We start from the raw sequence: 13,168 nt of genomic DNA, 5'->3' as shown, positions 1-13,168 counted from the left end.
AACTCACACGTTTCAAGGGACAAACCCTCTTCTTCATAACAAAGCTAGTCTGCGTACCACATCTCTTAAATACAGATACTCACTATACACCCTGCCTACAAAGGTAAAGGGACCAATGCATGAGACAGCCAGAGCCAATCTCCGGGGCCCAGATGTGTACAAAATATAATAATGAAAATATAATAAAAATGAAAGTAACCCTAAAAGAAAAAATAGCATAATGTAATTCAATCTCATTTATATATCTCTATTAACTCTTATGCCAAACAGCCTTTAATATACAAAATGATGATGATGTTGAAGCACCTTTTAAAAATCTGTATATACAGTATTATCCCCATAGAATAGATAAATATCTAAAAACTTTATAAAATGTTAACAATGTCGAGAAGTTATTGCCGATACTGTAATAGACATCTGTGCATTTTGTCCCAAGATACCGGTCAACACAAGCAATCTCCCCTCCCCCACCATACATTCTCCCCTCCTCACACACCATACAAAAAGGCACCACAGCTGTTACCTTTTGTTCCACTTGACCCTCCCTTCTAGACTGTGTAGCGCCTGTGTACTTTTTCGTACAGCTGCTATGCTTAAATTTAGTGGGAGAATGAGAGAGTTCTGTTGCTTTCAGTCTTTGATTTTGTTAAATTTGGCTGTCGCCAAATCTGGATTGTCCTGTGGGTCAGTCTGTGCCCCAGAGATGCGGTCTCATCTCTGGGCGGCAGGTGGCGCCAGAGGGGTCCAGGCGGAGCTGCTTCTTCCCAGCAGCCAATTGGAGGAGTTTTCCCTCACGGGGCATGCTGGGGAGGAGTATTTCTGTGGCGGAGGAAGTTGTTCGGGGTTCTTCGCGGGTTCCTGGTTCCAGGTGCGGCACCCACCTTTAGGGTGTGCGCACATCACGGGCCCCACCACTATGGCCCACCAGGCCGGGGTCACGTGCTACGCGGAGTTCCTGACTCTGGGCTCTCATAGCCCGGAGCAACTGATGCTACAAAGGGGCCCCAATGACTTACTGGGTCCCCACTGCTATTGAGAAGATCCCAAGCTGGGTGCTGTTCGGTGGGGGATCGGTCTGAGGAGAGCCCGGAGGCAGGTGATCCAACAGGGCTTGAACGAACCACCGGGGATCTGGGCACCGGACACTGACAGGTCACATTCAAGCTGTCAGTCGGTGGCCCCAAAGAACATACTGGGAGAATTCGCTCTACCGTCCAAATTTCCAAGCACTAGGCCTGTGGCAGAGGTCTCATCTGGACGTTCAAATCTAATTTAGAGCCAAGTCTGTGGCAGAGACTTGTTTTCCTTTCCCAGAAGCTTTAAGTGGCGCTCTGGCTGCCAGGCCTGTGAGAGAGGTCTGTCCAGGGGCACTTCACCCACTCCGGCTGGAGTGGCGACGCATGTAGATACCATTGCTAAAGGGCAGGACTGCCTTTATTATCCATAGCCTGATACTGTGAAGTTGCTCTACCTTCACCAGCCTATCCTGTCTACCTCAAGTTCACATGTTGGTCGTGTTTGACCGGGAAAACAAAGCATTTAAAAAACGCAGCCAACGGTCCTGGACATTCTGTTATTGCTCTCAGCACTACCATCACCCCTGGACACAGAATAAAGGTAACTTAAACACGCCGATCCCAAATCTAATCAGCAGCTCCTCCGGGGGTAGCGCTACAACTGTAAGCTCTAACGAGCAGGTCCCTCTGATCCCTCCTGCATTGAATTGTAACTATACTGTTTGCCCCCATAATGTGTGTATATGGCCAACTATTGCCACAGGTTCTGGAGATGAGGTCAAGTGACTTACAGCACAATGGTTAACCAATATAATGTCAATATTATCACAACAGAATTCCGAAAAAAATTGATGTTTGAGTCCCAAAAATCATGAATAATAATATAGAAATAGTGAAAGTAATAGTATTAGTCACTGGGCTCATATAGTCAAGCCTTTTGGAGATGAAAAACATCCCAATTCAACAGAAATAATCCAAATTAGAAATTGACATCATAGTATGTCCTATCATAGTATGCAACATATTTTTTTCTTTTTATTATTTTAAATATATATGGGAATGGCCGGATTGCTTGCACTATTGCTGATGAGTGCACCTCATCCCCAGGACTTTATATGATATATATATATATATATATATATATATATATTATATATATATATCACACATAAATATACACACATAATCTCACAAAAGTGAGTACACCCTTCACATTTTTTTCAAATTTTTATTACATCTTTGTATGTGACAACACTGAAGAAATTACACTTTGCTACAATGTAAAGTAGTGAGTCTACAGCTTGTATAACAGTGTAAGTTTGCTGTCCCCTCAAAATAACTCAACACAGCCATTAATGTTTTTTTTTTTTTTTAAAGTGTATTTTGTGCGTGTACTCGAGAGAGGAGCTGGACTGCAGGAGTTGGGAGTAGGCAGGCCTCCCCCAGAGGCAATCTGCCACCTTTCTCCATGCCCCGGGTGGCAATGGCAGGTGTGAGGGGGTCCTCCCACACAGCCCGCCCTACCTGCTCCGCTTTGAAGCCCAACGGGGCAGAGGGACTCCCTATAAGGGAGTGAGAGGATTAGCCCGCTCAACCAGCCCCGTTAGTCCTTCGCCTCTCTTTTTAGAGACCGCGTGGTCAAAGTTCGTGATGTTAACCCAATTTCGAGTGCGTGTAAGTGTGGTGGTTTTTGTGGGAGGGGGGTGGGCGTACTAAGCGCAGGCTTACCACGCATAGCACAACCATCGGGAGCCGGGCTGAGACCACCAAACTCAATTCACATGTAGCCGAGACCGGGATCCGAACCCCTAGCTGCAGAGGTGAATGGCTTGTCAGTGCAGTGCCAATCGCGTTGAGCCACCGCAGCTCCCTCATTAATGTTTAAACCGCTGGCAACAAAAGTGAGTACACCCCTAAGTGACAATGTCCAAATTGTGCCCAATTAGTCATTTTTCCCTCCCCGATGTCATGTGACTTGTTAGTGTCACCCCCATTCAGGTGTGAATGGGGAGCAGGTGTGTTAAAATTGGTGTTATCGCTCTCACTCTCTCATACTGGTCACTGAAAGTTCAACATAGCACCTCATGACAAAGAACTCTGAAAAAAAGAATTGTTGCTCTACATAAAGATGGCCTAGGTTATAAGAAGATTACCAAGACCCTGAAACTGAGCTGCAGCACAGTGGCAAAGACCATACAGCAGTTTAACAGGACAGGTTAAACTCAGAACAGGCCTCGCCATGGTCGAACAAAGAAGTTGAGTGCACAAGCTCAGTCATATACAGAGGTTGTCTTTGGGGAAATAGTATGAGTGCTGCTAGCATTGCTGCAGAGGTTGAAGGGGTGGGAGGTCAGCCTGTCCATGCTCAGACCGTATGTTGCACACTGGATTAAATTGGTCTGCATGGCTGAGACCAATATAAACTTATTTGGTTCAGATGGCGTCACGCATGTGTCGCGGCAACCAGATGAGGAGTACAAAGACAAGTGTGTCTTGCCTAGAGTCAAGCATGGTGGTGGAAGTGTCATGGTCCGGGGCTGCATAAGTGCTGCTGGCACTGGGGAGCTACAGTTCATTGAGAGAACCATAAATGTACTGTGACATACTGAAGCATAGCATGATCCCCTCCCTTCGGAGACTGGGCCGCAGGGCAGTATTCCAACATAACGACCCCAAACACACCCCCAAGATGACCCCTGCCTTGCTAAAGAAGCTGAGGGTAAAGGTGATGGACTTGCCAAGCATTTCTCCAGACCTAAACCCTACTGAGCATCTGTGGGACATCCTCAAACAAAAATTGGAGGAGTGCAAGGTCTCTAACATCCACCAGCTCCGTGATGTCATCATGGAGGAGTGGAAGAGGATTCCAGTGGCAACTTGTGAAGCTCTGGTGAACGCCATGCACAAGAAGGTTAAGGCAGTGCTGGAAAATAATTGGTGGCCATACAAAATATTGACACTTTGGGCCCAATTTGGACATTTTCACTTTGGGGTGTACTCACTTTTGTTGCAAGCGGTTTAGACATTAATGGCTGTGTGCTGAGTTGAGTTATTTTGAGGGGACAGCAAATTTACACTGTTATACAAGCTTTACACTCACTACTTTACATTGTAGCAAAGTGTCATCATTTCTTCAGTGTTGTCACATGAAACAATATAATAAAATATTTACAAAAATGTGAGGGATGTACAATATATATATATATATATATAAATATATATATACACACACATACATACATACATACATACACACACACAGCGGTGAAAAATAAGAATCCCATGAATAAGTCGTGATTTACGAAATGCGACAGTCATGGCTATACGGCAACCAGCTGTGACGTTTGACGTCAAAACGGACATGGCGATCAGAGTCTGATGAGTTAGTGAGGGCGATATACAGATTGTACACTGCGGGTCCGCTGTGACCACAACACACCACCACTTGCTATAAACAGAGGATTTTATGCTTGCTTTATTTGGATCTATGTGAGTGCAACAGTTGGAGATTTTGTTTTATTCATTAAATTGTTTTAAACGTTATTACACTATGAAGCACTTATTTTATTTTCATGTGGAGAGATCTTTCCGTTTGCACGGTTGGATATCGGTGGGATGTTTTAATACTTTGAGGGTACGGTGTGTGGAAGATCTGGAATATTACAACGGCTACAGAAAGATATTTTGAAGTCACGGAGTCAAAGATTATTTTATGGTGTTTAATTTGTGTTACTTTTGTCACCAATATTCACAGTGATTTTTTTCACTTGTTACAGGGTGTTATTTCATTTTTGTTCGTTTATGATATAGTATTGATTGTCATACTTCAATATCAGCGCTACTATTAACTTTTACAATTCAGCTAGGAGGTTAAAATACAGTTTTCAAAATAAGTATTGAACAGGTCACTGTTTTCCTACTTAAATTTATTGCCAAAGATGCCATTGACATGAAATTTTCACCACATGTTGTTAACAGCCCATGCAATCCATACATACAAAGAAACCAAAACAAATAAGTTCAGAAATTTAATTATGTGTAATAAAATGGAATGACACAGGGAAAAAGTATTGAACACACTAAAATTTGGGAAAGTGCTGTTGGGAAATTTAGTTCTGGGAGTGTGCCTATGTCAATAGTAACCAAACTCCTAAACAAAATTTAAAGTCTGGTGATGATGTCACAGTAAGTAATATAGTTTGTTTCTCATTACAGAAGCAGCATAAAAAAATAATAATAATGCTGGTACATGGTCTAGAGAGGGAAGATTGGTGGTAAATCTGGGTATACACTTAACGTTCAAATGTTACTGAAGTATACTTAAAGAAGGGGTTCACCCTATAAAAAAAAAAAAAAAATTTTTTCCTCTAGCATAAAATTAGGCATAGTAGCGCGAGCTACAGTATGCCTGTATTTTTTTTTTTTAGCCCCATACTCACTATGCAATCGTATATTGAAGATTCCGACTCAACGCGGGGAATGGGCGTTCCTATCCAGAGGGAAGGTGATTGACGGCCGGCTCTGGCACGTCACGCTTCACCGGAAATAGCCGAAATAGGACTTGGCTCTTAACGGCGCCTGCGCATAGTCTGTGCGCAGGCGCCGTATAGCGCCGTGAAGAGCCGAGACCTACTCCGGCTGTCTTCAGGGAGCGTGACGTGCCAGAGCCGGCCGTCAATCACCTTCCCTCTGGATAGGAACGCCCATTCCCCACGGGGAGTCTGAATCTTCAATATACGATTGCACAGTGAGTACGGGGCTAAAAAAATACAGGCATACTGTAGCTCGCGCTACTATGCCTAATGTTATGCTAAAATGTTGTTATGGAGGGTGAACCACCGCTTTAAGTAGGGGTCATTAAACAGATGATCCTGCCTGGTTCTGCCCTCCCCCCTGTAAACTTACCACAGTGTATTATGACTGCTGAGTCCTGACACAGTGGTCAGTTTACGTGCCTCCGCCATCCGATTTCTCTCCTTTGTGCTCTCTCCCCCTTCCCTCCCTCCTTCCCTGCCTGTATGCTCTGTGTCAAGTGACCGCCCCCTCCCTTCCCGATTCTGAAATAACTTTTAATACATTACATAATCCTTTGTGTTACCCAATGATAGGTGCGCCTGTCTCCGTTTTATAAAAAATATGCCGGCTACACCTGATTTCAGGACGGCGCTCGGTGCTCATGTGACCGGCTGTCTCTCTCCTCCTCTAGTCCCGACTGACGTCAGAAGGTGAATCTCGGCCCCCGCCCACTGCAGCTGTCAGACAGGGAAAGGAGAGCTGGCCGATCACATGAGCGTCAAGCGGCACTTATTTTTATAAAACACAGACAGGAGCACCCATCGTTGGGAAACAGAGAGGAGTATATGACGTTAGAGTGGGTTAACAACCACTTTCATTTCTTGTGGTATATTTTAATTAAAACAACTCACTACACTTATTATTTGTCTATCATATAGGTAATGTTAAAAATCAGGTTCTACAATACCAAAAAATGTATGAGGAAAAAAAGAGATAACTTTTTTCTGTACATTATTTTTTGTTATATTGATTTTATTAAAAATATCTTTAAGAGCTTACATTATTTACTTACCTGATTAACCACTTCAAAGTATACCGCCAGGGTTGTGGTCGGACTAAGGCCACAAACTTTCCACTGACTTGTCCCACCCGTACCAATCTCCTGTGGAATACATTAGAGCAATGAAACACTCATTAGCCAGATAGAAATCAGAATAGATAAGGCGCCATGGTCAGTTAGAAGCACAATTTTTCTGTATCCCAGTAAAATGCTTCTAAGCCTTTTTTGTTTTCCCAAACATTAACATTTCCACATAATATCCGCTGAAAATATCAAGCGCAAACGATGATAGACAGGGAACATTACCGGTTCACTTCTCTCATATCATTTAACAGCATTTATAATTAACTGTATAATTGCTGCAGGGATTTTCAGTCTGTGGCTGGTTTTAGAGCCAGAAAGCAAGTGCATTACAAATACTTCAGCAAAGACAAAAGCTACATTTTCCCTTTATTCCTGAAATAGTCTGGGGTAAACATATTTAATATTAAACCTGATTCTATTTTTACAGCTCTCTGTTTTAGGCTTTATTTAGCATCTATTATGGTAAGGCATGTGCTACTATAAAATAAAGACCGGATGTTAATATATATAAATCTACACATGGGATAATGTAGAACAGCAGTCTGTCTTTTACATGCTGGTTTGAAAGTAAAAGCTAAAGCTTTGCCAATGACCATGAAAAAAAATAGGTTTTCTTCTCCTGGCAAGGAAAGGGCAACTGGGAGAACAGGCAGTACATTTAAAAGAGAATGATTTCTCCACAGGGGTTCAAAGTCTGTAGGTATAAAGGGTTCTTGTTTTAGGCTAGGTTCACATCTGTGCAGGTCGTTCCTGCAGCGGGTCTGCAACTGTACCCGCAGCCACAACCACCCACACAGAAAAACTTGATGAATGAGTGCAAGTGCTTTTAATTCTACTGGCTCGCCGCACAAACTGGAAATTTTAACTGCACAGCGATTCCAGAAATGGTGAAGCTTTTCCCTGCGTTTCTGGATATATATATTCAAATAAATGGGCTGCTGCGCCTGCGCAAGATGTAGCTCCCAGAGCCGCATAGGTAGGCTAAAAGTGATTCTAAAGGCTCTTTATTTTAAAATAAAAGAGGGGTTATACTTAGCTGCTCTTTCCCTCACCAGTGCTGCCCGCTCCTCCTCCTGAGTTCCCCCCCTTAGCAAGCTGTGCGCTCCTGAGCTGGGCTGTGTGAATCCACAGACATGCACACTCAGCCCTGGTAAGCTCCACCCCCTCACAGGAGTTTGACTGACAGCCTATGGCTCCTGCAGCTCTCAGAGCCTCCCAGGAATCCACTAAGTGATGAGAAAAAAACTGCAGCTGGGCACAGTGCTGTATCAGTTGAGAACTGTGTTTAGGGGCAGCAAGGCTATGACAGGTATGGGGCGTATTTTACGTTAAGGCCCCTTTGATGCATGCGGACCATTTCTCTGTTTTTCATTCATCCGTTGAGGAATGAAAAACAGACATCAATGCATCTGTATGGAAAAATTGATGTAAATGGATGATCATCTGTTTACATCTGCTTCCGTCAACATCCATTTTTTAGATCGGATCAAAGCCCCAAACTTTTGTTTCAGTTTTGGATAGCGTAGGGAACAGTAAGAACTTCTCTCTCAAACGGGTCTCTCTGTGACCCTTTGTGGCCTGCTAATGAAAGTACAATGATGTCTCTTCACTGGGCAGTTAAAGCGGGATTCCACCCGCAATTTTATTTTTTTTAAAGTCAGCAACTACTAACACTGTAGCTGCTGACTTTTAATAAGGACACTTACCTGTCCTAGGCGCCCGAGATGATGGGCCCCTGATGGCGATCGCTCAGTCCTGGTGCCTCCATCCTGACTAAGGGAAACAGGCAGTAAAGCCTTACGACTTCAGTGCCCGTTTCCTACAGGGGCATGCGCGACTCGAACAGCGCTTTGTGAATGGGCGGCTGCCTCCTGGGATACACACAGTTCCCAGAAGGCAGTGAGCCCCATTCACCAAAAGACACCGCGACGGAGGACGAGGAAGAAGACGACCGTTGCGGAGGAAGAGGCAGAAGAGCTCCTTCCGCATAGCAACAGCCCTTTCCGGTGAGTATATATTTTGGTAAAAAAATAAAAATCGGGGTGGAACTCCACTTTAAGGCAACGGGAAGCTACGTATAGTCAGATAATAACATCCAGGAGTATCACAGAAATGTCGACAAAAGCCTTGAACTTGGAAAGATTTCTTTAAGTTGTATTTGATTCGACACAACAGTTTTAAAAATAGAACAGTACATTTTTGTAAATAAAAAAAACATCAGTACTCACATTTTCAGACACACAGGGTCCCTTGGCATTCAGGGATACGCAAGGTCCAATAGCACCTGAAATTTTTATCTCTCGTGACGTCTTCATAACCCATGAAATACATAAATGGGAATCAAATTAAAGGTTTGTAAAAAAAAAAAATTTAATACAAGGGCTCTTATGACAATGTTTGTTCCTGAAACCTGTCTAACCACTTACAGACCGGAAGATTTTCTCTCTTAATGATCGCTTTAACTGAAAATTGAGCGGTAATTTTTTCCCACAAATAGAGTTTTCTTTTGGTGGTATTTGATCACCTCTGCGGTTTTAATTTTTTGCTCTATAAACAAAAAAATGCCCCATAAAAGTGTATACTGATTGGTCTGTGCAAAAGTTATAGCGTCTACAAAATAGGGAAAAGATTTATGCCATTTTTATATGTCGCGATTGCTGGGCGACATCACTTTTGCCATTTGAAATGCATGCCGGCAATATCAGGTCCGACACTTCCTGGTTTTGCACGTTATGGCAGTTATGATGTCCTTTTATATGTAAGTGCAATAATAATAATAATAATAATAATATTTTTTAAATAAACAATCTCATACGATATGAGGCTCCCCTCCATTACTACCTAAGGCACTTCTCCCCTGGGCTATATAGGTAGGGGCATTGCAGAAAATCCTAACAAGCTGAAGATTTAAAAGGGGGTTGAACTCGTATCACTCTGAACCAATTTGTGCGCTTCTTGACTTGTTTGGTAAAACAAGGGGTCAAAGTAATGCGGTGAGTGCGCTGTGTACTGTCGAGCACAATGGACAATTCTGGAGGAACTCCATCATAGAACACTTTATTGATGCATTTTTTGCACGAGTGGCTATTTAGGTTAGGTTATGAAAATGTTTATGAGTTTATTGTTGATAGTGGTATTTAAGAGCACTGATTTACCCAAAAAACACTCAGACACACACACACACCTCATTTATCAACGTATTACCCCACCCACATTCATGAAGATTGACACCTTATATTCTGAAACGGAGGACCCAAAACATAATTCCTCTTTAACCGCTTAAGGAGCACCCGCCGTCATTATACTGTGGCAGGTTGACTCCCCTGGGCAAATTGCATAGGTGTACACCGGGCACTTTAAGAGCAAAAGGGGCGCACGCGCGCCCACGGCACAACGCCGGATCTGATGGCCACCATGTCCGCCAGCCACCTGTGATCGCTCCACAGAGAGCCAGAACGGGGATCTGTCGATGTCAATCTGACAGATCCGTTATGGCAGGAGAGGAGAGACAAATCTGCTGTTCCAAGTGATTAGGAACAGCGATCCCCCCTCCTCCTCCAGTCAATCCTACCCCCTCACAGTTAGAAACACCTCAGAGGGAACACATTTAACCCCTATAAAATATGGATTTATGAAATTTGCAAATCACTGCATTCGGTTTTATTTTCGATTTTACACAGCATCCCAACTTTTTGGGAATTGGAACTGTATTTAAAAAACAGATAAAGTGTCCCATTTGTGCCTAAATGTCATGCTGTACCATATTTTGAAATGACTACTTAAAAAATTCTAATAAAAACATAAAAAAAACAACAGGTATAAAAGCACAGTTTAAACTTAAAGGGGTTGTAAAGGTAATTTTTTTCCCCCTAAATAGCTTCCTTTACCTTAGTGCAATCCTCCTTCACTTACCTCATGTTTTGATTTTGCTTTTAAATGTCCTTATTTCTTCTGAGAAATCCTCACTTCCTATTCTTCTGTCTGTAACTCCACACAGTAATGCAAGGCTTTCTCCCTGGTGTGGAGAAAGCCTCTTGTGGGGTGGAGGTGGGGGGGCAGGAGTGTCAGGACGCCCACTGAGGCCTCGTACACACCACCCAACATGTCTGATGAAAATGGACCGTTTTCATCGGACAAGTCCGCTGGGATCATTTGGTCTGATGTGTGTACACACCATCAGACCAAATTCCCTGTGGACAGAATATGCGGTGACGTGGCGGCGACGATGATGCCGCGACGTGCGCACACCAGGAAGTTCAATGCTTCTACGCATGCGTCGAATCACTTTGACGCATGCGTGGGATTTCGGGCCAGCGTACATGTCCGATGAGTCGTACTGACCATCGGACATGTCCGACGGACAGGCTTCCAGCGGACAAGTTTCTTAGCATGCCAAGAAACTTTTGTCCGCTGGAAACCTGTTCGCTGACCTGGGAAACTGTCCAGTCGGCCCTACACACGACCGAACATGTCCGACGGACCAGTTTCAGCGGACATGTTTGGTCGTGTGTACAAGGCCTAACACACAGCTCCTTTCTCTATCTGCAAAGTACAGAGTCTTCTGACCCTCCTGTTCGCTCCCTCCCCCCTCAAGAGGCTTTCTCCACACCAGGGAGAAAGCCTCGCATTACTGTGTGGAGTTACAGACAGAAGAACAGGAAGTGAGCATTTCTCAGAAGAAATAAGGACATTTAAAAGCAAAATGAAAGGATGAGGTAAGTGAAGGAGGACTGCACTAAGGTAAAGGAAGCTATTTAGGGGGGAAAAAAATTCCTTTACAACCCCTTTAACTTTAAACACTTGTAAACTAAAGAAAAACAATATAACATTGACCCAGAACCAAGTTTGTGTGACAAATATGTCACTGTCTATAACAATAGGGTATGTATGCAAGATTACACCACAGAAATCCACAGAAATGTTATTTACCTTAATTTCTAAAGTACCACCGAATGCCATCTTGAAGTTCCCCTGTGCATCTTTAGTAAAAACTCTCTGAAATGTCTGCTTGAAAAGAGAGGTGTTGAAGGCGTCCCCCATCACCATGTAACCACTGTGTGGAGACAAATCATTCTATGTAAGTCACAGATCAGAAAACAAGACATCATGCTAAACATACATGACACACTACATCCGACTAAAGGATTTTTAAAAGATTTTGATAGTGAAGAAAACTTTGTCATATCATCTCTGCCTATAACCCTGATAAGATTCCCCCCCCCCCCTTTTTTTTGTCTGGCCATCAGGATTATATTGCTGCCTGCCGTCCTCTTGGGAATATTTCTCAGCTCTCCTTATATGTGGTCACTGAGACAGGAAGTAAAGATTACCCTTGCCCCCCACTGAGAATTATAAACTCACTGAAGTTCTAACCCTTTCCCACGCTACCCAGAACTATACTGAAAATGGCATTACACAGTTATTTTGGTTGGTTAGGGCCTTACAATTATGAGACTCGGCCAATAAACAAATAAGGAATTAAAACTTCCAGAAAAATGTATCCATACTCTTAGTTGCTGACTTTTCTTGGGAAACAATAATAAAGTCAGGATAGACTTAGGCCTCATTCACACTATGGGCCGTTCGGGTCCGTCTGTCATGGACCTGAACGGCCGCTCCATGCATTCCTATGGAGCGTCGGATGTCAGCGGAGACATGTCCGCTGACATCCGACCCGATGCGATGAAAACAGACGTATGGGGGCCACCGTCCCCATCCGTCCATGCGGATCGGATAAGATCTGATGAAAACGGACATGCTGTCCCTTTTCATCAGATCGCTCCATAGGACACAGCGGTGCCCGACAAGCTCCTCCCCGCTCAGTGAGCGGAGAGGAGCTTGTCATCCGTCGGCTCAGCGGAGATCTGCGGACTGATCTCCCACTGAGCTGGCGGGGGCAGGCGGACTCCGTAGCGACGGAGTCCGCCAAGTGTGAATGAGGCCTTAAAGTGATTGTAAATGATCACCTTGTAAAAACAACCCATTCAGTTTAAAATAGAAATGAAATGCAAAACATTTTTGTATAAATATATATATAAAATAAAAATATACGTGTGATCACATTCCCTCTGTTCTCAGCTGCATAAGAACTGGGGGAGGAGAAGCAGCAGTACAATGAGCTTCCCAGTGAATGGCTATGCAGCAGGGACATGTCAGGACAAGTCTGATCATTGTAGGAGATACCAAGTCCCAGCACAGCTAGAGAACTGACCACATTTGTCTCTCCAGCCTAGTGTGGGAAGTTTTTAATAGGAACGCAAGGGGACTGGCAGGAACACCAGGGATTTCACACAAAGGAAGCAATACAAAGAGAACAGGATAGTTTCTCATACAAGTACATGGTACAGCAGGCACATATAAGGAATATGAAGTGTTGGGGTAACAAATACTTTAAGAATAATCATTGCACATCAATAAGGCTTTTATATATACAGACACCAAACACTGACTTAAGGTATCAATTAAACCCACATCATTAAAAACTGCCAGTACA

At 43.5% G+C, this 13,168-nt stretch overlaps 1 protein-coding gene across 2 annotated transcripts in view; it reads right to left on the bottom strand.

The window, feature by feature from the left end:
• SEC23A (SEC23 homolog A, COPII coat complex component) overlaps positions 1-13,168 on the bottom strand; it is a 153,175-nt gene that overhangs the window by 86,420 nt on the left and 53,587 nt on the right. For both annotated transcript variants that reach the window (XM_040333500.1, XM_040333501.1), the window contains 3 exons: positions 11,605-11,728; positions 8,904-8,984; positions 6,604-6,693 (listed from right to left, as the gene is read on the bottom strand). In XM_040333500.1, coding sequence (XP_040189434.1) covers positions 6,604-6,693; positions 8,904-8,984; positions 11,605-11,728 — 295 coding nt within the window. The remainder of the gene's footprint in view (positions 1-6,603; positions 6,694-8,903; positions 8,985-11,604; positions 11,729-13,168) is intronic.

Source organism: Rana temporaria, chromosome 13 (genome assembly GCF_905171775.1).
Source record: "Rana temporaria chromosome 13, aRanTem1.1, whole genome shotgun sequence".
NCBI lineage: Eukaryota > Metazoa > Chordata > Amphibia > Anura > Ranidae > Rana > Rana temporaria.
Note: the sequence above shows the minus strand (reverse complement) of the source record. Positions and strands in the feature narration are given on the sequence as shown.